General features: G+C 42.8%; 2 protein-coding genes across 5 annotated transcripts; one reads left to right on the forward strand and one right to left on the reverse strand.

Annotated features, from left to right (window-relative positions):
- The first annotated feature begins 245 nt into the window (after positions 1 to 245).
- On the forward strand, positions 246 to 18,362 carry LOC138583924 (uncharacterized). Its single transcript, XM_069655990.1, has 11 exons — positions 246 to 446; positions 6,260 to 6,319; positions 6,668 to 6,688; positions 6,818 to 7,093; positions 9,045 to 9,165; positions 9,317 to 9,492; positions 9,772 to 9,914; positions 11,482 to 11,629; positions 11,845 to 12,026; positions 12,123 to 12,215; positions 12,897 to 18,362. The coding sequence occupies exons 2-11, from the start codon at positions 6,274 to 6,276 to the stop codon at positions 13,722 to 13,724; spliced, it is 2,034 nt and encodes a 677-aa protein (XP_069512091.1). The 5' UTR covers positions 246 to 446; positions 6,260 to 6,273; the 3' UTR covers positions 13,725 to 18,362.
- A 938-nt stretch (positions 18,363 to 19,300) lies between these two features.
- Positions 19,301 to 22,735, reverse strand: LOC138584388 (zinc-binding protein A33). 4 transcript variants are annotated; one of them, XM_069656606.1, is made up of 7 exons: positions 22,614 to 22,735; positions 22,370 to 22,442; positions 22,140 to 22,235; positions 21,773 to 22,006; positions 21,105 to 21,127; positions 20,830 to 20,945; positions 19,301 to 20,748 (listed from the first exon to the last, which is right to left on the reverse strand). In XM_069656606.1, the coding sequence occupies exons 2-7, from the start codon at positions 22,433 to 22,435 to the stop codon at positions 20,195 to 20,197; spliced, it is 1,089 nt and encodes a 362-aa protein (XP_069512707.1). In that variant the 5' UTR covers positions 22,436 to 22,442; positions 22,614 to 22,735; the 3' UTR covers positions 19,301 to 20,194. The 4 variants fall into 4 exon arrangements, with proteins under 4 accessions (XP_069512707.1, XP_069512706.1, XP_069512708.1 ...); XM_069656605.1 differs by having other exon boundaries at positions 22,370 to 22,521; XM_069656607.1 differs by having other exon boundaries at positions 22,652 to 22,728.
- Positions 22,736 to 24,367: the final 1,632 nt, after the last annotated feature.

A 24,367-nucleotide genomic window follows, 5' to 3' on the forward strand; every position in this document is an offset into this window, starting at 1 on the left:
AAGAAACTGTAGAGAAATGTGATGTGATGAGGAGCAAAACGTGTCGTTTAAACACACGCCAGTTCTCTATGTCACCATCCTCTTTGCTCATAATGTCTACACTTCATGTGTTGATGGACGCACAGCATTGTGCTGAATCAGCTTCTGTAACATTCAATAACCCCCTCCCCACTGTCAGGTGACCACACATAGGTGTCTTTTCAGGGGGCGAGGGGGGCGGTCGGTGTTTCCCGACAGAAGTCGAGTGTCTCCGAGAGCGAGCAGCAGAGTCCGACATATTCTGAACATCTTCCAAATGTTGAGCCCGAGTCGTGAAGTGCAGCTCTTGAGGGGGGCGAGGCTGTTAGGGAGGGAGACGACGAGGGAGGAAACCAGCAGCATACACACTGATTTTCACCTCTGAAGGCATCCGGACGTCTCCGCTGACTCCATCCGGACGATTCAAGGTAAGCTGAGCTGCTGATGTGCTGTGTTTTTCCTAACATGCATGTGCGGACGTGTGTTGTACATGTGACTGGTGCGTGACGGGTTAAATTCTGCAGTTTTTTGGTTGATGCTGTTATCGGCTGTCCCGGCCCGGAGGTGACTGATCAGACTTGGATGTGGGAGGTTTATTACGAGTTATACTTAATACTGTAAACCAGGGAAGGTGTAAAAATATGATTACTGAGTGAACAGTCCCGGGATGGAGCCGGCTTCGCCCTCATAGGTTAATTTCTCAGCCTCCTGGTGGGATTCAGGTGCTCAGAAATATAATGCAGTTTTATTTTGAAGGAGGCGAGATGATGTCAGATGCTCTAAGTGCCTTTTTAAACATCTTGAATTACAGAAATAAGGTCAGCCTAAGTGGATCATAGGTCCACCTTAATTGAAATCATTAAAACACCAAAGTATTATCTCTCCTGGCATTATAATCATAAGGAAATGATACCCATATCTCATTCACCTTAAGCAACCCTCTCTGCAGATAAGGCAGTCATAGGCTAAATGTTCGGCACACTTAAAAGCTTAATAGCATCCATTATGTGAGAGGATGCTCCAGCCTGCAGGCTCTCTGGCTGTGTTGCCTCCGCCTGCAGTTTGCTGCTCACAGTCTGTGGCCAGAGCTGCATCAAGGCCTAGAGGGACAGGATGGCAATGGCTGTATTGGAATATCACTCTTAGCACGCATTATTCCCGCATCGTCTTCGCTCAACGTGTGATTGTCAATGCTTCACACAGCTCCACCATCCCTCTCCTCCCGCTTGTCTATAGTGTCCACTGATTGTAATGGACCTGACAGGTGCATGCAATATGGTGGAAACCTGTCTTATCCTTTAGTTCACTGCAGCTGGCTTTGGAGGAAAATAGGTTGTCAGGTGCTGCAGGCTTTATATCAAAGATAAACTTTAGGAATTATATATTTGGATTTTGTCTAGACGAGATCTTCAGGCTGTTTGAGTAATTTTTTTCTCTGCACCATCTTCTTCTGCAACATGATGTGAGCTGTAGTGGTGCAGAGGTTGCCAGTTTGGATATTTGGGATCAGCAGAGGGGAAGTTTTTGAGTTGTGCACGCCCCTCATATCAGCAAATGGAAACCCCGTATTTGTTCATGAGTGGTGCACCTAAAGTAAACATTCAGCCACCCTCCCATGTGTGCAGCAATCCTCTTTTTTTTTTCTTTTTGCTGCCTCATGTTTTATGAATGTCTGGTGCTGTGAGGACGGTACAGCATGTGCATGTGCGCCTGTAAACGTGCGCCTGAGCTGCACTTCTAGCATGCCTCCTCATCCTCAGAGGGACTTTAGGGGTAGAGCTATTTCTCCTCATCACTTGTGCAGCGACTATAGTGAAAATGAAAGAGAAATGATGAAGGGTAAAGACACAGAGGTTGCTTTGTGAGGTCCCCACATCTGCAGTCATTGAAGGCATTTCCGCCTCTTTAAACCCAGCGGACAAAGACCCGTCTGTCCTTCCAGTAAGAAGGGAGTTCGGAGTTAGAAGCAACACAGGAGCAGGCTTTGATTTCAGAGTGGGATGCACTGGCTTGGATTATGTAAGATAAGGAGGAGGAGAGGATGAAAGAGACTTGATGTAAAAAAGAGAGAGAGAAATGAAGAGAAAAGGGGGAAATGAGAGTGATGCCCTGAGATAGGGAGCGGAGGAGTCAGGGGTGAGAGGAGTCATGCTGAGGAGATGAAATGTGGTGGAAAGAAAGCGAGACATGACACTGACCTGTCAAACAGAGAAAAGTTAAGGAAAGGGTTGCGATGGTGGTAGAAAGTAACACTTAAAGATGTGATGATGGTGACATGAGCGAGAAAAGGGAAGAAAGAGTGGAGAATCCAACTGAGGTGAAACAAATGCCGAGTGAAGCGAGAGAGAGTCAGGGAAGGACAGCAGATGGCATATTCGCCTGTATGCATGCTTTACAGCCCAAAGGACAGTGTGTGAGAGGTTTTAGCTTATTGCACGTGCTCTCATGTTGTTGCATGTTTGTGCTCAGTGAGGACGACCTTGACGTTTGGGCCTTAAATGCTTAAAATTGCAATAAAAAGAAGGAGAGTTCTTGCATCACAGATCTTGCTTAGAAACACCAGATTGGCTGAGGTTTCTCCACGAGGCCTGCTGTGACAAGCAGATGGACACTTTTCTCTTTCTTCAGAGCCAACCAAACCTGCACCCTGAATTAATTAAATGCTTTCTGCTGCAGGGGTCAACAGTCACTGTTTTAGTTGTAAATTATAATCGGAGCACGATGCAGTGGTCTGGAATTAGGGTTTGAAACCCTAGAAGAAAGTACAAAATATTCAATACAAGAATGTGCATTGCAGTAATAGTATTACAGTGTAATCTGAGTTATATAGATGGCTGTAGCAAAGGACACTAAAGGTTTGATGGCCAAGAGACAGAGTTCTGTGTGACGCAGCTTTGCTCCATATTTTGTTTCAGATGCAATAAAATCAGTGGTGCTTTTAGGCTCTCTGCCCAGAGTGTGCTGCCATGAGAACTCTTGTGAAACAGCGGTTTTTGTTGTTGGATGATGACACTGTGAAATGTTCATTTTCATCAGATATTAAGAGAAACAAGTCTGCTCTTTAAAGAGTAACTGCACACTTAATCATGATTTTTGAGCTGTAATCTAAATTATATTTCTGTACTGTGATGAAACACATCAGTGCTGGTGTTAATATTCAATTATATTATATATTATTACATATTCAATTTATGAATTATAATATTGAAAATGTATAAAAATTGGCATTTCGTGGGTTGGAAATGACTCAACCAATACAGTTTTTGGGCTCCACGCGCCATCTACTGTTTTAAATCAGCCCTGGAACTTGACAGCCGATGGTGACGTAGACACGACCGTTTGGGACAAATTACATCATGACATTTATAAAGAAAATAAAAAAGGAATCTTAACGCCGGTATCCCCCCACCCCCCGCCCCCATCTTTGATAGGGAGTCATTGAAACCGCGCTCATTTTCAAATATATCCTGATCGAGACACATCATTCATTAGTGTTTACACTATTTTTCTAGCACACTGTACATTAGCTGTCTAGCTAACGTTACATTACCACTCAGAGACTGCGCCCATTCTCTTTTCAGAACGAGAACTGAAATAATTGGCTAAACAGGCTGCACCTGCGGTCTGCGCGTGCGCACTTGCATTGCCTCGGCTCCGAAAGCTGCGGCTTCAGGCATTTGTGGGGCTGGAGCCAACGGCTCGAACTGATAGGGCTCAGGACCACCACGGTCTTCCACCACACCAAAGTGCTCTTCCGGAGACTCTGGTGGAGAGACGTCCTCCACCTCAAAAGAGCTCTCTGTGGCTCTGTGCCTTGTGACTCGTGTGTCACTCTCCATTTTTAGCTGGCCAGGGGAGGGGACGTCACTGAGATGCCGGACCCCCTCCCACCCCCGTCTCAGCCCCCTCGCTGTCCCTTGCCCACTTAGAGCATTTTCCAAAATTGTGCAGTTACACTTTAAAGATATGTTCATACTATAAAGACAGACAGGTGGCAGACAAACAGGAAGTGCACATACACAGTCTGAAAGTGGCTTAGTGTTTTATTATTTCCAGCAGGATTAGGTCGTCTTATGATGCATCCTCTGTTATAATGGGACATTTTTATCGCTACTGCGTGTTTATTAGCTGCTGCAAAGTGTGACTGTGAGCACTGCAGGTGTTCCTTCCCAGTCCCCTCCTGGGCTTTGTTAATGGAAACAGCAGCAAAATCTCTTTTGCACAAACTCTCTTAATGTGTTTCCTCAGTGTAGCAGAAGGCAGTCTCACATCCTCATAATCCCCTCAGTGCTGTGGTTACCATGGTTCTTCTCAGAGACCATCATAAGGTCTTGTGGAAAATAAGTAAGACCTAGATGCAGGCCTTCTGCTTCTAACAAGTCTTCTCTCAGATCCCCCACGATTTGAATGAATTATCTTGAGATCCATGAATTATTCTGGGTCTAAAATCAGGCACATAATCAATAGACAATCCCTGACAGTGATGTAAAGCCAGGAGGCCGTAGTAAACATGCACATACACTTAAAAAGGGTGGAGGCTCTTTAAGGCGTAAATGCCTGTTGGTGTTTGGCTTTTCTACAACACTATCTTCGACTCATGAATCTTCTAAATGGCCCATCTTAAACTGTGCATTCACGGACTTTCCCATCAGAAGGTTAACCACACATTGTTTTTAATGTCTCAAGTCCAATAATATCCTCCAGCCATGGTAGATAAATTGAATTTACAGAGACTGCGAGATTCTCTGCAGATGCTCTCGGGAGGTTTTTTAGATGTTAAGTATGATTAGATCGCCCAATTGAATTCTTAACGCAGCTTAAAGAACATTCACAGGATAGAAAAAGGACAATGCAGGCCTCATAGGTATGTGAGTGTAAAGCTCACTGTTTTCTATGAATATTGAAGCATACAGCATATGAATAATGAAGTACATTCTTTTTTTGTGCCATATGGATAACCTTGACTGCAAGCTGCACTCTCTGACTGTGAGCACTGCAGGTGTTTCCTCCTGCTCCCCTCCTGGGCTTTGTAAAGGAAAACCACAGGAAAGTTTCTCTTGCTCCAAGCCCTTGATGTCGCCTCTGATGTGTCAGCACAGTGGAAGGCCACACACTTCATCAATATCCCCTCAATTAATCAGGAGTCTTCTCAGAGGCCTTCACAGACTCTTGTGGAAATTATATTTTTCCTCGTTCCCTTTCTCTGTCTGGACGTTTCCTGTTTGAATCTTACCCGATGACAGACTTTTTAAGGCATGTTTTTGAGCCTGATTCAACAGATTAATGTCCTTGAATCTTTAGCCGCTTTCCCACTGGTCAAAAAAACACCCGCTAACACCCGGCTTTCGGCGTTCAGACCCGGGTCCAATGACTTGCTGGAGACTTGAGTAATTATCGCCTCGGCTCCAATCGGCATTGATGGGAACACAAAACCCATGTTGAAACGTTAATTTCTGCCACCTTTCCGGCGTGATGCTATGCTACGTCGGTAACTTCTGCAAATCCTCGTCATCTCAGCTATAAATTCCGCCCGTCTCCGTCCGAGCAGCGCTCCAATATCCTTCCAAATTTGTCGCCGCCGAGTCTGATACCCCTGGCAATGGGAAAAGAGACAATCGACATTTATAAGCGGGTCTGAAAAACCTGCGTCAACGTGCTAATTTTGGTGTGAAGGGGGCATTTGTATCAGGGTTTAAACAGTGAGGATGGCAATGACATCACTGTATCAAGGAGATCTTCAGAATAAAGCGTCGGTTACAGATTAGCCCTGGATCTAAGGAACATTGATTACATTTGGATGGTGATCTGAATGTGAGCCACAATGTTGTTATTGCATTTCAGCCAATAAAGAAAATAATAGCATCAGTCACAGTACTCTAAATCATGTTATGCCTAGTATAAAGCCAAACTGTCCCTTCAAATTAAAAGCTGGCTTGAGAGGAGTGCAAAGCAGCAAGATAAATCTTGGAAACACTAAACCACAATTTGTCTCCAAATGAGAGGGAGGTTTATTTTATGAGCCTCGGTGGATGCTTCATCACAGGGTGATATCATCCAGGGATGATGTCATACAGCAGTGTGAAAAGGCAACTGGGTCAAACTACATTTGTCACCTGCACGTCCTCCGATAACCCCTCTCGACTGGTTCAAAAGATAACGTAAAAAAGAGTGATGGTATGAAAGGAAATAACATACATTTGCCCTTTATGTTGACTTTCTGTGCTTCCTTGTTTCTTTCTAGAAGAATCAGCCAAGATGGCGACAGTCAGGGTGATCGTACTCAGCTTTCTGCTCTCAGCAGGTATGATAAGAAAACTCATCGATGCCGTTTCTTCTAGGGGGGAATTTGAAATATGGAAATGATGTTTGTTTTTTTACCAATTTAAGTGTGCAGTTTTTATGCAATCCTTTGATCATGCTTCACTGTATTTTTTGCTCAAGAAACACTGTTTTATTTATAGTTTAGGGTCAGCTTGAGGTTGCTGGAACTTTTAATTAGAAAATATGTTAAGAAATCTTAAAGAATGTGAGAAAAAGTGTTACAGGAAGATATACAATTTGTTTTATTAGCAAAATAAAGTTTAACTGATGGAAAGAAATATTCATTATATGACTGATCATTTATATTTTCTTTCTTCTTTGTTCACAGCTCTTTCCAACCCTGTAAAAGGTAAGATTCAGTGTACCCGTGTGTAATATAAAAATCTGATTTCATCTCTCATTTAATATAAATTATGAACTTTCCTTGCCCTCTTCTTTTTCATGCCTTCATCCTCTCTTTGTCCATTTTATAATCCAGACGATGAGCACTCCATAACCTTGTTCCATGGGGAGGACTTCCACATCATGCTGCCCTCACTCACACTGGAGGTCACGTTTAAAAACAGATCTGCCCACCGGTCGCCAGATGTGGATCTGATGCGGGACGGCATCGTGGTCAACAGTCGGGCCAAACTCAACCGCCACCTCAGCCACCTCATTATAGACGCTGTGGGCGAGGGAGACGAGGGCGTGTACACCGTGAGGAATCCTGAGAAGAAAGACGACGTCAGACACACCAAGCTGATAGTCCGAGGTAACGGATGATACATGAGTGGATGAGACATCAGGAATGAATCACAGCCAGTCGACATGTTACACTCTCAGTGGCAGAATTGGAATTTCCGCATAATAAACTATAAATTAAATTGTGTTATTACCCTTGAAGAAGTGGTGTTCATGCTTTTCTATAAGCCTTGTAAAGCAAAAAAGAGATTTTTTTTCTCCTGACGAATGATCCCATCAAGTACAATCCAAAACTTCTTCAACCATGACCGTCAGTGATGAGTTTTTAAACGGATGTAACGAACCATTACGTTCATCATCGGTTCATCTGCCGCTAAGTGATTGATGTGAAAATCTTTTGCTGGTGTAAGTTCTTTATTTTGTCCGAGCAGTGGTTCAACATTCAAAGCTAATTAGTTTTTTATCATGAAGGACTAAAGCACACAGGAAAAATGTACCTTTAATGTTCCCTATTGTTTTCTGTGGATGGACAAATGGATTGATCATCTTTCTTTTTAGCTACAGTTTCAAATGCAACCTCTTTAATAAATGGCATGAGTGGTCACATCACTACTTTTATTTTCCAGCTGAAGTTACATGTAACATTTGAGGATCTAATAAGATACAACATGTTGTTATGGGTTGCACAGTGGGTAGCGCTGTCGCCTCACAGCTAGCAGGATCCTAGCTTGAACCCTGGTTTGGACGAGAGGGGGCCTTCCTGTGGGGAGTTTGCATGTGCATGCGTGGGTTCCCTCCGGGTACTCCGGCTTCCTCCCACAGTCCAAAGTCATGCTTGTTAGGTTCATTGGTGACTATAAATTGCCTGTAGGTGAGAGCGTAGAGGGATTACTGTCTCTGTGTGTCAGCCCTGTGATTGACTGGTGATCAGTCCAGGGTGTACCCCGCCTCTCGCCCAATGACAGCTGGGATCGGATCCAGCCCCCCTGCGACCCTGAACAGGATAAGCTGTATAGATAATGGATGGATGGAAACTGTTAGGTTAACCTCTCCTTAACGTACAATGATAGTGATGGTCGCACTTAATTCTCACGTTTATCATCCTAATAATATGATTTTTAATATCATGACATGTATAGTTGCAATGCTCGACTTTCACCTGTAATAGAGTGTTTAAATATTATGTAATTGTGACTGCCACTTACGTAAAGGATGTGAACATTTCCTCTGCCACTGACTGACATCAGCCCCACACTTTCAGGATGAGGAATAAGCCTCTTACATCTGATCTGGAGTCAGAGTCAGGGCCGTGTAGGCGCCACCATCTCTCCTGCTTTAACCGTGCAGTCAGCAGCAGAATAAACCTCTCAGTTACACATCCTGTTTGTCCTCTGAGCTTTACAAGTTTCAGCCGTGTTGGCTCTGAACCCTGACGAATAATTCTGATGAGATTAGACACACAAACACAAAAACACATATCAAACACAGTGAGGGAGGAGTGGGCTCAAACCCAGCATGGATAAAGGCCACTGTAGAGTAGCAATATGTGAGGATGCACCATATGGAGGCAGTAATGTGCTGTGAGGTGCGTGTGTGCGCATGCTGGAGCTGCCAGGCAGTAATTATGCAGCTTTTTAACCACTAACCCACTCCTCTCTCCTTCCCTCATGCCATTTTCCCGTCTTCATCTTGTCTTTACTGTCTTTCCTTCTGTTTCATTTGTTCCTACCCTTTCATTTCAGCTCCTCTGATATTTTTGGATCACTGCTCCTTTCTCTGCAATTTGTCGTCACATCTGTCACGCCATTTCCTCTTCCTTACCCCTCCTCGCTCCTTCACCCCATCTGTCCTTTCTCTCACTCTATTTCTTTAATTTTGTAGAAAATCACCCAAAGCAAATAAATCTGTTTCTTCACTCCTTCCTACTGAAATGTCAGGCCATATCCTGCCCACTGTAATTAACCTTGTTGCTTCCTTTTACTCGAGGACAAACCATTTACCGCCCTGCTTTTACCTCCTAGATTGCTCCAACGAGCAGCTCATGAAATATGGAGACGACTACAATATCCCAGTGTCGGGTGTGACTCCGCCCATCACGCTGGAGTACAAGCCCAGCTTTGTGGAGGCCAACCAGACATCGAGGTAGAGTCACTAAAATTACACAGATATTTTAACCCAAGAGAATCTGTAATGACATTTTCCTCCCATGATGCAATGCAGTGCGACAGGGTGTCTCAGATGTACCATGAAAAGGTTGAAAAAGGTTCTCCCTCTTTGACTTTCTCTCCTGCAGACCGGCTCTGGTGCTGCAGACCAGCACAGGGTTGTCCAGAGACAGCTACCAGGGTCGTATCAGCGTCAGCGAGCGCTACGTCACCCTCAGCGCCGTCACAGGTGCAGACGAAGGCAGCTACACCGTCAGGGATGCCAGAGGTGACATCCAAAGGAAAGTCTGTCTCAATGTCATAGGTGAGAGCACAAATGAAGACTGATCATGAACTTTTTCCTCCCTCCTGTGCTTGACCCGTTTTTAAACGGCCTGCACCTTCCATCAGGATGTTGTTGTTGTTTCCTCTCAGGTGATAACGCTCCTCTTGTCTGTCATAATGGCTTTTTAAAGACTCGAACGTTAATGGGCTTCAGCAGGCTAATGCATTTTAGATGATCCACGAGCCTGTACGCAGAGCGGCCATGTATTTATACCATGTCTTCCCTTCTCCTCCCTCTCTCTCTCTCTGTGTGTCTCAGAGCGCCAAAACTTTTTGACCCTGCCGTACGCTAAAAAAATGAAGATCGACCTGATCCTCAACAGCTCCTTGGTCCGCCTGTACTACACCCCCCTGAGTGACCCCACGCCCCTTCTGCTGCTGGATAAGGGAGAATTCACAAGTGTAACTGGAACCATTCACATCTTCTGTTCTGTATTTTACAGCAGTGAAAGAAAAAAATATATTTAAAAAATCTTCAAATCGCCATTATAACAAAGGTGGTGATATTACTGTTACTGACAGTATAATTGGATTCCTCCATTTCTTTTATTGGTTAGTTAAAACGTATTATCCCAAAATGTGTGGATATGAAAGATGTTCAGTTTATATATTGAAAGAGTTTACGCATGTGTGTATGAACATATATTATAGCCGGTTAATGAGAGGTTTCATATTCAGCAATAAAACATACATCAGGGTTTCCTGCAGTGTTTTATTGCAATCTTACATCCTACAAATCTAAAGACTTATGTATGACATTAACCTGTCGGGGAAACAGCTCTGTTTCACACCGCAGTAACCCTCATATTTGATGTGATGTACGCTGTTTAGACCTAATCTGTTAGGTAAATTAAATGCAAGAAAAGATGCAACATGATCTTGTTGGTTTATCATCTCAGCTACTTCCACTGTGCTCTATATTCTATATGTTTAGCACCACATATTAGGAATATTTTGGAGTTATTTACAATATAATATCCCATTTTCAAAAATACACACTATGGTATTATTTAAATTTTTTTTTTTGGTGATCCAATTTTTATTGTTATTCAACAAAACATACGAAAGAGGACATGCCGTGACTATGAAATATAAGATGGTGGAAGAAAGATGGTGTTGGCATACTTCAGTAAATATACATACAAAGGGCCGATGACCTACAAATAATAATAAAATAATAAAAAATAATAATAAAATAAAAATAATATTATAAAAAAAATAGAGTAAATTAATTAAATTAAAATAAATATGAATTACCAAAAGTAATACAGACAAAAGAGAAATTATAATAATAAATGAAAATGCATACAATAATAATAACAATAAAAATAATAATTATTATATTATTATTATTATTATATAAATGCATATATACATCCACACATAAATAAATACATAATAAAAACAAATAATAATAACTATATATATATATATGTGTGTGTGTGTATATATATACATATACAATAATTATTGTTATAATTAAAGGGGGGATGGGGTGAATATTGACCTTACATAGATGCCTCAGCTGTACTTTTCCAGGCATTTAATACTTTCTCATCGGCACCATTAATCCGAGCTGTTGACAGCTTTATGTATATGAGGTCTAAAAAGGATAGGGTCCAATTTTTAATAGGGTATTATTTAAATCTATACGGGTGTTGGTAAACATGTCAACAAACTACACAAACATACATTAGGCCAAACAGAATTTGTACATTTTACAACAAATACACACAGTTTTGCAGCTTTCATATGTGTAAGAGGTGAAAGCCATACAAATTTAATGGCAGACAAATGCTGCAAAGGGACATGACCCACCTTTTTTCCAGCGTGTTATTTAGTTAACTTCAAAATTAAAGTATTTTATAGCTGGTTGTTTTGTATTACATGATGCATTAATGTTATGTATATATATATATATATATATATGTATTTAGAGTATAAATGAATAAATGTCTTTTCATTGTAGGCCCGAGAGGATCTGAGATGGAACGACCGTCTCTTTTTGGAGGGCAATTGGGTTGTACTGGAGGAGGTCAGAGGTTCAGATGCCGGCGTGTTCCAGATTAAAGACGTACTGGAGTTCAATGTGTCCAAGATCCACCTGGACGTGGAACGTAAGAATGGGAAAGATTGAAAAATGGGCTAAACTATTGTGTTTTATTTCTGCAGATATATAATGTGGATAATGGATAAAATGAAAGAATAATCTCTTTCTTTTGCTTCTCTATTCATGCACTGGAATTTCAACACGTCAATGAAAGGTCATTTGAGTTATTTACTCTCCCACTTCTGTTCTTCTCTCTTCTTTTCCCACCATACCGCAATGAAGCCTACAAGCTAGAGTCCCTGTATGTGGCCATCATCGCCCTGTTGGGCTTGCTGGTTTTCCTGCTGCTCGTCTGTCTGCTGTCCTGCCTGTTCAAAGTGAAGAAGAGGGCCAAGCGGGCTGCGGCCTTGGAGAAGATCGCCCAGAACGCTGGCAAAGAGGACGAGGGGGAGGCCTTCAGACAGGTCAGAGGGACAAATAAACTTCTGACAATGTGACTGTGATAATGATGATCATGTGTTTCCTAATATAGTGAATTACCTTGTCTCTTTTGTATACAGGTGGTGAAGAACATCACCAAACTCAGTGAGGAGTCCAAGCACTCCCAGGCAGACAACACGGAGAAATCTCAGAGCACTGAGGTGGACATCAAAGTAAGGATACAATTTATACTCCTCTCGTTAAACTGAGTCTTTGAGAGGTTTAATAATGTCTCCATTTTATGCTGTTTTCTGCGTTCAGACAGCTGCAGCTTATTCAGAACGCTGCTGCTAGAGTCCGCACTAAGATCAACAAAGTGGATCACATCAGTCCAGGTCTCAGATCTTTGCAGTGGCTCCCTGTGTGACAACGACTTGATTTTATAACATTTCTATTGGTTTATTATGCCCTGAATGTGGTTTTATACATCTCTGACCTGCTGCTATATTATGAACCGTCCAGACCTCTCAGGTCTTCTGGGAAAAACTCTTCCTGTCCCTCCACTAAACGTGGAGAGGAAGCATTCGGTTTTCCCAGAAAACCTGAGGTCTTCTCCAACTTTTAGTTCTTTGAATCAAGGCTTACAACCTTTCTGTTTGCCATGAAACTACATTTTGGACCTTTCAATCCTGCACTGGAGCTGCGCTGTGACTTCAGTTTTCCTGTTTTATTCCGTTTTCACTTGTTTTTATTTCCCACTTTATTTTACTGAATTATTCCTGTCCATATGCCCCCTTTCTATTGCCTTGTATCTGTTTTATCTTGTCCTAATCCTTTTTTTTGTCTTTGGTAAAGCCCTTTGATTTGTCTTGTTGAAAGATGTTAACCTTACCTTGTTGTCTGTTTGATTTCAGGGTCTGGAGGTTTCCTCTAAAGAGGTCGGGGGCGGTAATCTTGAGACCAGCGACTCTGGCGTTGGCTTTAACACGGCCCTCCCACTGGACACTGATACTGATGTCCCTGATCCAACCTCTGAGTCTGTGGCTGTGACCATCTCTGCTGCCCCTGAAACCAAAACAAGTCCACCACCTGCTGCTGAGTCCAAGCCAAGCGCTCCACCGGCTTTGGAAATTAAGTCCAGTCCCGTAGCTGAAACTAAAACCTCCCCTGCACCTGAGAGCAAGAAAACCCCTGATCCCCCAGTGGAGGCGAAGTTGGATTTGCCCAAACAGGCAGAAGTTAAGCTTAGCCCAACCCCGAGCCCCGAGCCCAAGGCTGGTCTGAGTCCAGCTGATCCAAAGCCTGCACCCAGCCCGAGCCCGGAGCCTAAACCAGCTACTCCTAAATCCCCCACTCCAACGCCTGAGAGTAAGAGCGCCCTGACCCCCACACCTGAGAGTAAGAGCGCCCTGTCTCCATCACCCGAAAGTAAGAGCGCCCTGTCTCCATCACCCGAAAGTAAGAGCGCCCTGTCTCCAACACCCGAAAGTAAGAGTGCCCTGACTCCAACCCCTGAGCCCTCCAAACCAACCACACCAGAACCCATCACCAACGGTACCCCCGAGCCCGGCCCGGATTCCAAACCAAGCCCGGATCACGCTGATATTATCAGCAGCTCGGCTCCTAAAGCAGCCCCCCCTAAAACCCCGGAGGTGGAGCTGAAATCCAGTGGCGCCGCTCTGGAGGCCAGCAAAGACGGCACTGTGGCTGAGGATTCGGCTACTACCACCACCACCACCTGAAACCTGCCCCTGCAAAAATCCTAGGGAAGCCCCACAAAATTTCTCCATATACCACCACTGTAGACAATCGATCACCCCAACCAAATGATGAAGAAACCACTGAAACTGGGGCCAGCTGGGACTCTGATTTAACATGTGTAATGCCTGAACACAATATTACCTTGATAACAACATCAAACTTGTCTATAACTAACACAGTCATAACCTTTGAGACTTTCTAACTCTGAAAAACTTCACACAACAAATGTGGCTTGTTAATTGTTAAACACCTTGCAGCCTCATTTTTGGTAATTTCACTTTAAAACTGTCAGACTGCAAATGAAATCCTTTGCAGAGTTTACAATTAGAATAATAACTCAAAATAAGGTCTTTTTTAAAATCACAACAGGTAGCCAGAAAGGTTTACAGCATTTAAACTAGAGCATACTACTATTGCTTATTCGACCTTAGCCAATCTCGGAACCCATCGGCTATCGTCTGAGACGGTATAGCCTCTGGGGACAATGGTGAACATTGCGGGCGTGTCCAGTTTAACCAGCGATTAGCGATAGACTTCTTTTTCTGTGCGCTGCATTGTAGATAGCCTATGTCAGCAAAATAAAGAGTGTCATTTTAGAGTTAATTTAATCCCCCGGAGGAGCGCCCGTTCATCTGTTTCTGGTGAGTCTCAGTTTCACTGTAAATAGTCAGTTACATAGAGGCTTCACTCTGGCTTACTACTGCGGTATGATCCTCAAAATGAAACCAATTTTCTTGTGATTTACTTGTAATTCACTGTAACTGTAATTTACTCATTGTCAGGTCTGTCCTCAAGAGGAGAAGAAAACAACTTTTGTTGTTTGTTGAACAGAGGTCGGATCGATCATTCCTCATACATTCGAGGAAGTTGGGAAATCTAAACGCTGACACAGCGTCAAGTGAATTTATCTCAAGTTGAATTTTAGATCTAGGACGGATTATTAGCTGAACTTGCTGCGGATGTCTGTTTATAGAGATTAATAAGAAGCTAAATCGTTGTCACATGACCGCCGATGGGAGCCGGGATGTCATTACGGCGCCTGCTTTTGCTCTCCACGCGGACTGTTTTTCCTGCATACGCCGCAGCCTGCTGATACGTGATTGGCCAATATTACTCGGACTACAAGCATACTACAAACGGAAACCATAAGACCTGCCGTCCCTAAAATCCACGTCCCTGCCTACAGATTCAACATTTCTATGTAGAATCTGTAAATAGAGATCGATTTCAGCTAACCACAGGCTTGTTCCCCTTTTGGCATGTGAAAAAAACAAACAGAACTGCATGAAATTACAAACCAATGTCATCTCAAACCTACTAAAATACCTGATGACGTCCTTTTTATTGGACAGATTATGAAGCCCTTCTGATCACACAAAAGACACTCTGCTTTGGGCATTTTGTACATAGCTGAAATGTAGACATTATACTGTTGTCCTCTGACTTTAGATTCCAGACAATAATAATTCCAACCCCACTATTTATAGTCTCTGAGATATAGATTCAGACTCCCAGTAGATATCTCAGATGATTAAAATGTGTTTTGCAGACTGATCCCTGAAGTCCAGATCAGCCACTTTAACAGTCTTTGATCTGGATTTCCCGGTGGCTCTATAAAAATCCCATTACTCCGTCAGTTTGAAAGGGAGCTCATTTCAGCTGCAGCTCCGGGCACTTAACAGGACCACCATGTAGCCGCTGTACTTTGGGCTTTCCAAAGGTCAAATACTGACTGAAAAAGTGTCTGAAAAGTTCAAGTAGTTAGAATTTGTTATCCTTGCCTTTTTTTCTTGTCTACTTTCCAGCTTCCTTTTGTCTGTCATTCATTCCTTGATCATTCCTTGTTTCCTCTACTTGAACTCCTCCTTTTGTTGGCCATCATGTTAACTTCCTTAGTACTTAGGTACATGGCCTTTGACACCTATTTGAATCATGACTTTATTTATATTAAAGAGGGGGTATTATGCTGTTTCACATTTTAAGGCATATATATATAATGTTACAATGTTGGATGTCCAGACTAAATGTGGGTGAACTTTCAAATCTGTAGGTAAAAATATGTTGGAATAATCCCCTGCTAAAACGTCTTCTCCAGATGCTTCACTTTGTGATGTCACAAAGTGGAGGAACTCTATATTTGGGTATCTGCCCGAGACACAGAACTTCCTGCCCCTGGCACAGTTAAAGGACATGCCCACCCAGCAGCTCAGTCTGCCTTTGAACTCCACCACTCTGCTCAATGGCTCTGCTCGCCAAGTTGGCCAATCAGAAGAAAGTGGGCTTGTAGGGACTGGGTTTCTTAAAGAGACAGAGCTGACCCCCCCCCCCACACCTTTAAGTATTTGGTTAAGTTAACAATGACAAAACAATTACTGCGTCTTTGGTCCTCTAAAATCTGGCAGAACATTTATGTCTAGCATGTTTAATGGCTCCAAAATTACTCCTATGAGGCCTTTGTCTATGCCACGAGGTGAAGAACCTTTTAGGAAATTAGCTGAAACTCTTGTATGGTACTGCTGAGGTGTGCAGATACATTTTTGGTGTTAAAAAATGCATGGCTCTACCTCATGGTTTAATTGACTGTATGGAAAATGAATGGCAGTCCGGGTTTGGTGCAAGTCAACAAAAAGCATTTAGCTGTAGTTTAATTTGGCAGAGAAGCACAAAATGTCAGCCATGAAATTCAACAAACAATCAGTGAAATGTAGGATAATTGTAATAGATAGTAGATCCGTTACGACCAACCGGCCTTTCTTGGTAGCTTTCTTTACTGATAGATTTTTCTTACGAGTAGATTAAAGTCGGGCGAAAAGAGCATTTTTAAAAGCCATAGGACAGGATAGGTTTAGATGTCAGATTTGATACTTAGCTCAATTGATATAATAAACTAAAACTAACCAAAAAATGAATCCAAATCAAGTGGCCTCAATGTCAAACACACAAACAGTACCATACAGTCAGATGTGTTACACGTGGATGAAGGCATTCTAATGTACAACACTGAATATGCCTCATTTGTTGTCTGGATCTGTGAAGGAACCACAAAGCAGTTTATCTTTAGAAACACACAGACACACAATCCAGACACACACATTCCAGCCTTGTAAATATTGCATGTGTACGCCAGTTTAACCCCCTTGAAGGCTGAATGTTTGTAGTGTACAGAACGGTGGTTGTATAAAAAACTAAATTTCTCACCAACCTTAAATGCAAAATATATAAAAATATACACATAATATAGACTATAAACTAATATTCACTAACGTCTTGAACTAATTTAAGAACCAAATATTGTAAAAATTCATCAAGGCTACATTTTTAGATCAATTATCCGCTGTTCCAACCTGATGATACTCACAGCATCGCTCACAGTATTTACATGTTGTATTATAGTGTTTAACCTCTGTCACTTAAATCATCGACTGCATGCCGACAACACGTCCTGAAAGCAAGCTTTTACCGTCCTAAAGTTGCGTGTGACTGGAAGAGTGATGTTTTAATGTCGCCGCCATTGTGCGTTTGGTATTTCCGTCTTTAAGTGCGTGTTCCTTTAGCGCACAGATGTGTGAATGATATATGACTGTGATTTATGCGAGTCTATGCATAGCGAGTTTGTACAGAGTGGAACAACTGTACTTTACGTGTGCTTCCCCTGTCTGTTGTGAGTAAGGTATTCATGTGCCTGCTTAACTCGTCCTGCAATGTAAAGAAAAACAAGTGCTGTGTTCAAAGTCATGAGTGTGAATGTGTTTAAAGCCACAACATATTGTAACAGATATTGTAACTTTGAGATATTTGAGTGACTCTTGTCTGTCTGTTTAGTGCCTAAACCCTATTTTGGATAGTTGGCCTGTATTCTGTCATTATCCGACACTCCTAGTGGCTCCTTTGTCTTGATAGGTAGGGTATATTCACAGATGTGGAAAGCTGTTTGCACACTTTACAGAAGAGTAAGTAAGACCACTGACAGGCCTATGATATGCTAATGTGTAGTGTGACAGATTGTATTAAAATGATGAAAGTCTGAGTAGCATAAGGAAGCTGACTTTGTGTAGGTGAGGGTGTTTCCATTTTCATTGATCATTTCTGCACAGTTTGGAGTACCTGAGTGAATTCATGATAGCAGCAGATGAATGACAAAGGCTTTTGCTGAGAGACTGCTGAAACAGCATTTCCGTGCACCACCACTCCTGTATATTGTAAGTGATTGTAATACCAAGCCACTCAGAGTGGAAATGGATGAGAAAGAGGCAGACAGACAGTGTGCAGCTTTTGGTTTACCAGCATCTCAAAGACGGCTTGGCCTATTGGGATTTGAAATAATTACATCTAACTGGTGCCGGAGGGTTTCTGGTTTCATACCCACCTCTGATAAGCCACTAATAGAAACCACTGTTTTTATTACCACTGGCACTCGTTGCACTATGTGAGTTGTCTCTGCCCTGATCTCTCTCTGTTTACTTCTGCTGTCCTGGCCTGGGTGTGGTGTGACGTCCCACATGTTCTCTCTCTGTACTCCCTTTTTGCACAACACTTCACACTGATGTTTTGTAAAGAAAAGACTTCTTTCTTTATTTCATGTCTAAAGGAATACTAAGAATAAACAAGCGATTATGACATCTGCTGTCCCGTTGTCCTTGTTTTCTTTCCCTTCGTCTCAGAGCTGTCCGTTCGATCTCGGCGAGTCGTCTCACTCAATGTCAGCCGTCATTCGTTCCGAGTGTCACGCGCCACTTTCTCACCCCTCGGGGCCTGCGTGCCACTAATTCAACTGCCCTGTTTTGAGCTGCCATAAATTCGCCAGGGCACATTACAGCAGAGCAGGCACAACAGAGATATTTATAGACAGGCTAAAGGTAAAATCATAATGCTGTTGACACCTGCTGCACCCTGAAGCTCCCGGCTGGCTGCAGATTATAACCTTCTCTGTGCTTTGCTTCTTAAACTCTTCGCTCTGCTCTAGATTAATTTAAAGCTTTAGATTTTACAGCATATGTTCAATGTCCTATATATATCATATATAGATATATCACAAATCACTGTATTTTACACTATGTGTAAACAAGTAGCTAACTGTAATATTTTGCACAGTGACAATTAAGACTTGAAGCTTGAATCTATCTTGAGCATCCATCCATTTTCTATACCGCTTATCCTGTTTAGGGTCACGGTGGGGCTGGAGCCGATCCCAGCTGTCACTGGGCGAGAGGCGAGGTACACCCTGGACTGATTTCCAGTCAATCACAGCTGCCACATAGAAACGGACAACCTTTCACACTCACACTCACCAATTAACCTGACGAGCATTGTCTTTGGACTGTGAGAGAAAGCCGGAGTCCCCGGAGGGAATCCACGCATGCACGGGGAGAACATGCAAACTCCACACAGAAAGGCCCCCTACGCCCAAACCGGGATTCGAACTAGGAACCTGGTAGCTGTGAGGTGACAGCGCTAACCACTGCACCAGTGGGCAGCCTTCTTAAGCATTCAAGTGATTCAAAACAAGCAGAAGATATACATTTTAAACAGAAACATTTTTGTTTTAGCTGTTCACAGCTATGTTTATTATCTTTAAAGCTCCTGTAAGGTACTTTTCATTTGTGATGATTTTGGCGCCCCTTGTGGACAAAGCCGTACCTATCATCTCTTTGCTGATTTAGTCCTGTACATGTTTAAGTGATGGTTTTTAACATAAAGTCTCATCCTGCTTTCTTTAACAGTCGTACCAATCACTCATTTTAAATTTTTGCCCTGGAAAATGTAAACAAAGGCAGCGTGCAGTTAATCACTTTGTCTGACATCTACCCCCCATCAGCTGTTTCAGGCATTAAAAATAACTATATAGAAATAATCAATCATGTCGCTGATGGTCTGTTTTGCTTTTGTAGGTCATATTGAGGCATCAGTGTTACTTTCAGTCTGTTTCCTTACCAGCTAAAAGCTTAAATTTTAAATCCTTTAATGTGGAGTTTGTTAAACACTCCAGTTTTATGTGTTTAATATAAGTTTCATGTGTTTAATATAAAGGCTGCAACCAATTATTATTTTCATTATTGGTAAATCTTTCAGTTGTTTTTTAAATTAATTGTTTTGAATATGAAATTTTAGAAAGTAGTGAAAAATGCCCTTCAAAATTTCCCAAAAATCCTAGATGATGGTGTTCATATGGCTTTTTTTGTCCAAAAAAACAATTTCAAAGCCAAAAATATTCTGTTTATTGTCACATAAGACAAAAGAAAAGCAGTAAAACTTCAAACTGGAGAAGCTGGAAACAGCAAACATTTGGCATTTCTGCATGAAAAATTACCCCAAAGCATTATTTGATCAAAGTAGTTCAATTTATGTCCTGGTTAATTGTGTATCCTGTCAGCTCTAAATGTAAAGATCATTCTACTCGTGTAAAATTTGTATCCAATTGACAATTCTTGAAGCTGGTGGAAACAGACTGTGATCATAGCGAAGGGTTAAAGATCTTTAGTGCTGCTGTGTTCTGCCCATCATCACTGTCACATGGGTTATAAAAGGGGAACAGAGGAACAATGACTGTTCCCATAGTGAATGTGTAGATTGGCGCCATGGTAACAGCATTATAGAAAGCCACCTCCTCCTTTTCACAGTCTAAGAACACACCGATGCGGTTGAGTCGGACGGATACGTTGACCTTGGTGGGCTTCGGGTCCGTGCAGGCCAGGACAGACCCGCCTTTCAGGGCCAGGGTCCAGAGGCCGCTGGAGGTGCCCGTAGCTGCCATCTCCCCTCTCTCGACATCTTCTCGTGCCACGCCCAACCTCCACGCTGTCTTACGCGCCACCTCCACCTCCCAGTAGTGCCGGCCTGTGGTGAAGCCCTGACTGCCCAGCACACAGTAGTAATAGTGGAAGCGTCGCGGGTTTGCTTCACAATCCTGCGTGTCCTTGTCGTCGTCGTACCAGACGGAGGTGCAGGACTGGGAGAGGGACAGATTAGGGTGGGCTGTGTAGGGGTCAAAGATCACTGATGTAATATCTGTAGAAAAACAGAATTAACGTAAGGGGATTTTTTGTGATACGTGTGTTGCAATAATTGATATACAGTATGTGATCCTACTTGGGTAAAGGCAGCTTTTCATGTGCTTCCATATCCTGTACTGAATGGGCCCGACAAACTGACCGGAGCGCACCTCAGTGTCCACCTCCGCCGGGAGAACAAAGCTGACCTGAGACCTGCATGGACAAAGGTGAAGAGGAGCAGATGTGATGATGAATGGTTAAGTGTCGCCCTGTTAGACAGTGAGGATTATGGAAACGGATTCCAAGCATGCATGCACTAAGATTAATGATGTCGGGAAAAACAGCAATAAAAAGAGTTTGATTTAAACTTGCCTTTTTACGAGGTCTTGAATTTCCTGCAATGAGAGAAACAGTTCAGCTTTACTTTGTTGCTTAAAACAATAAAGTCCAGCACTTTAAAACGTTTGTACAAGCTGTCGCATCAGGTTGCCTCACGCTGCCCATTCCTGTTTGCTGACTAAAGCGTCGACTGCCTTTTGTCCTTTCACTTTTAAATGAGAAATTGATTTTGACCTGCAAACAGGGGAAGTCGACTGTTTAGCCAATCAATGTCTCTAATTGATCAAATGAGTGCGGAAGTAGAGGAGGAGAACAGCTAACAGGGTCGCACTGCAGCTCAGGGAATGGGTTGTTTCCCAGCAGCTTTAAGGAGGCCAGGAGGAACAATTAAAGACATTTATTTTGAGAAGTCACAAGGAAGGTAAGTTAAGTTTTGTCCCAGGCCCGGTGTTGCGCTACAATGACCCTGAATAAACCCCAGGTGCAAAGAAGCTTCTAGATCGTTTATGGAAGAGGTCCAACTATTTTCCACCCCTCCTTTGTTCACGCTGTAACATTAGCTCACCCTCCAAATTTATATCATCCCTTAAACCACAGCCCAGCTCTGCATGGCTACAGTTTGTTCAATCCAAACTTCAGTGTTTCTCAGATTTAACCTTCCTATGTTTATTTCTTCTTCTTTGGTAAAAACACTTCCTCACTTTGAGCAGTTTGGGGCTGTCCTCCTCGGCCAGTTTGCCGTTGAGCACTGTGATCGCTCTGTCCAGGTCTCGCCCTTGCTCTATTATTTTCTTCTCTCTTTCCTTCAGCTGCTTCACTTGTTTCTGTCTCTCCCTGTTCAGCCGCTCCAGGTCCCTGTTCTCCTCCTCATCCAGGAAGCGATGGAGGTTCTGAAACTCGGCTTGGATTTCTCGTTCCAGGGCATCAAAGCTGGTCTGAGAGACGGGGAAAAGGAAAGAATGGACAATAATCAATTCGGCCTTGTGGCTGGTAGAATAGTTATAAATACTGTGTTTGAAAAGAGTGTATTTCTGCAAAAGATAAGCATTAATAATGCAGCAATAATACCTCTACTTCCACTGCCTCTATATACGTCTCTCTCTCTGCTTCTCTGCACTCATCTAGCTCGTGCTTGATTCTTTTAATAGCCTGGATAAGCTTGTCCTGTAACACACAAACACACAGAAGTCACATGGAACACAACAGAACAGAATTTCTTTGCCTATAGATTGTAAACATTCAAATAAATAGAGGTATATAATGTGTTTCATGTCAGCAGCATGAAACAGGAATCTTACCTTGTAATCACAGAGGCGGCTTTTGTTGCAGTTGTTGTTGGTGTCCTTGATGTGGTTTTGGTACATTCCAGTTCTGCAAAATTGGACACAACGGAGAATAAAGTGCTATAAAAGTAATGGAGGCAGTGAGAGGGAGGGACAGAGTGGAGGACCTGACAACAACACAAAGAAGGAGAGAGAGAAACACATGCCGGCAGGAGGAAAACAACACTCAGACTCTGTCAAACTAGCAACCACGACATACATCCAAGCAGAAAATTAACACGGAGAAAACGTATTGACAGGCACAGATCAGTATCCACAGCCTGACGTGAGGATATATGGATCCATTAGAGGGAGAGGAGAGAAAGGAGGAGTGGAGGGAGGGTGACTGGAGCTGCCAGGCGGGCCCGGCTGGCTGGTTGGCAGACAGCAGCGATTTATGGCAGCAGACACCTAAGAGTCTATTTCTGTCTGCCAGTGTCTTTGGAAACAAAGAAGAATCTGGCGCTGCAGAGAGGCAGTCAGTCAGGCAGGCAGGCAGGCAGGCATTGTGCTTCATGTTGGAAGTAGTTTTGTCTGAAAAAGGGAAAATAAATGTTTGTATTTGCTTGGTGGATCTTTGATGTGTAAGGATGCTGCTGAACTATCCTGCTGCATCACATTGCTCTGAATAGAGGGTTAGGGAGGGGGGTACTGTTTCTAAGCGTACAGTCAGCATTTCTGCTCTCCTCCCACAGGAGTACATATCTGCCCAGCCACAAGCCTCTTCTCTTTTTTTTAACCTTCCTCTGGGTCTGTCCTCTTATGTAAACTTTTTATATCTCTTCCTTGTTCTGTGTCGTTGCCTGTCTCCCCCCATCTCCCCCTCCTCTTACCATGGGTACGTGCACTGAGGCAGCATTACTCATCCCTGCAAGTGTTCCTCATCTATAATTCATGGTGCTCGGTGCTGGCAAGTGACTGTGCTGAACTGGGGTTGAGCTGCAAACCGAGTGCAGTACAGTATGCGGCAGGTGGAGGGGACACTGACAATAAAATACAAATATAATCCATGGAAGCATGTGCAATAAATAAAAACTATTTCTGTCAGTCATAAAGGCCCTAATATTAGTAATTAATCATATATAATTTTGTACTGATTAAATTCTTCTGCTTGCATTCATACATTTAAATTGAAAAGCAGTGTATTGTATAATAGTGTATGCAATGGTTAAGCCCTAAAAACTTGGTTGAAAAGGCTCAATTAGACGCAAGTACAAGCTGTACAGCGTTCTTCAAACAGTAAGTAAACCCCAGCCCTGCTCATACTGGTGCGACAGATGCCACTATTTATTAGAACGAAGCTGTTAATGACCAGCTACTGGGCTAACCTCAAAGGACATGAGGAACAACAAGCCACTAAAGTGGTGTTGCACCAGTGCTGGGAACAAGGCAGAGGACAAAGAGCCAGCTCTGGGTGGGTAGGCAAAAGATATGCAGAGGGCTTCAGGGTTATTAATATCAAGCTTGGCACAACAGCAGTTATTCCAGAGGCTGCGCCATGAACACACTCGACAACACTGACAGACAGCAAGTCAGAGAGAGGAAAAGTCAATCTGTAAACAGCGTTTCCGATGCATGTAAGACCGCAATGCTGCCAGTACAATTATATGATGGACATTGGGCGACTGGAGCTGCTTCTTTCATGTCCAAATTTAATTCCAGACGTCAAGGAAAAGTACGTTGCAGACTTTTGCAACAAACAAGTAATGTCAGTTTTGATTATGTGGGTTTCTGCATAAGTAGGTCTGAAGGGAAATGAGGAGGAGGACAGGTTGGCAAAACAAGCTCTACAGAGAGATGCCGTAATATTTACAAGTCACATTATGCATAATCAGAACTCAAGGGAATAGTAACAGTGTACATGTTAAACAGTTAGGTTAAATGTTGGATGTCTGTTGTAATGGTGTATAATAATAAGTATTAGACAAGCAGGATTAATGATAGGATTAAATGTCTTTTAAGGCATAGGGGGAC

The sequence above is a fragment of the Semicossyphus pulcher genome, unplaced genomic scaffold (assembly GCF_022749685.1).
Source record: "Semicossyphus pulcher isolate SPU_LCO1_2020_fin unplaced genomic scaffold, fSemPul1.0.p SCAF_9, whole genome shotgun sequence".
Classification (NCBI taxonomy): domain Eukaryota; kingdom Metazoa; phylum Chordata; class Actinopteri; order Labriformes; family Labridae; genus Semicossyphus; species Semicossyphus pulcher.

Coding starts and splice junctions, on each gene's coding strand:
- LOC138584388 (XM_069656606.1), bottom strand. CDS start 22,435: ATGTACCAAAACCACATCAAGGACACCAACAACAACTGCAACAAAAGC. Junction 22,236..22,369: donor GCCGCCTCTGTGATTACAAG/GTAAGATTCCTG, acceptor TGTGTGTTACAG/GACAAGCTTATCCAGGCTAT. Junction 20,946..21,104: donor ATTCAAGACCTCGTAAAAAG/GCAAGTTTAAAT, acceptor TTGTCCATGCAG/GTCTCAGGTCAGCTTTGTTC.
- LOC138583924 (XM_069655990.1), top strand. CDS start 6,274: ATGGCGACAGTCAGGGTGATCGTACTCAGCTTTCTGCTCTCAGCAG. Junction 7,094..9,044: donor CACCAAGCTGATAGTCCGAG/GTAACGGATGAT, acceptor TTTACCTCCTAG/ATTGCTCCAACGAGCAGCTC. Junction 9,493..9,771: donor AGTCTGTCTCAATGTCATAG/GTGAGAGCACAA, acceptor TGTGTGTCTCAG/AGCGCCAAAACTTTTTGACC.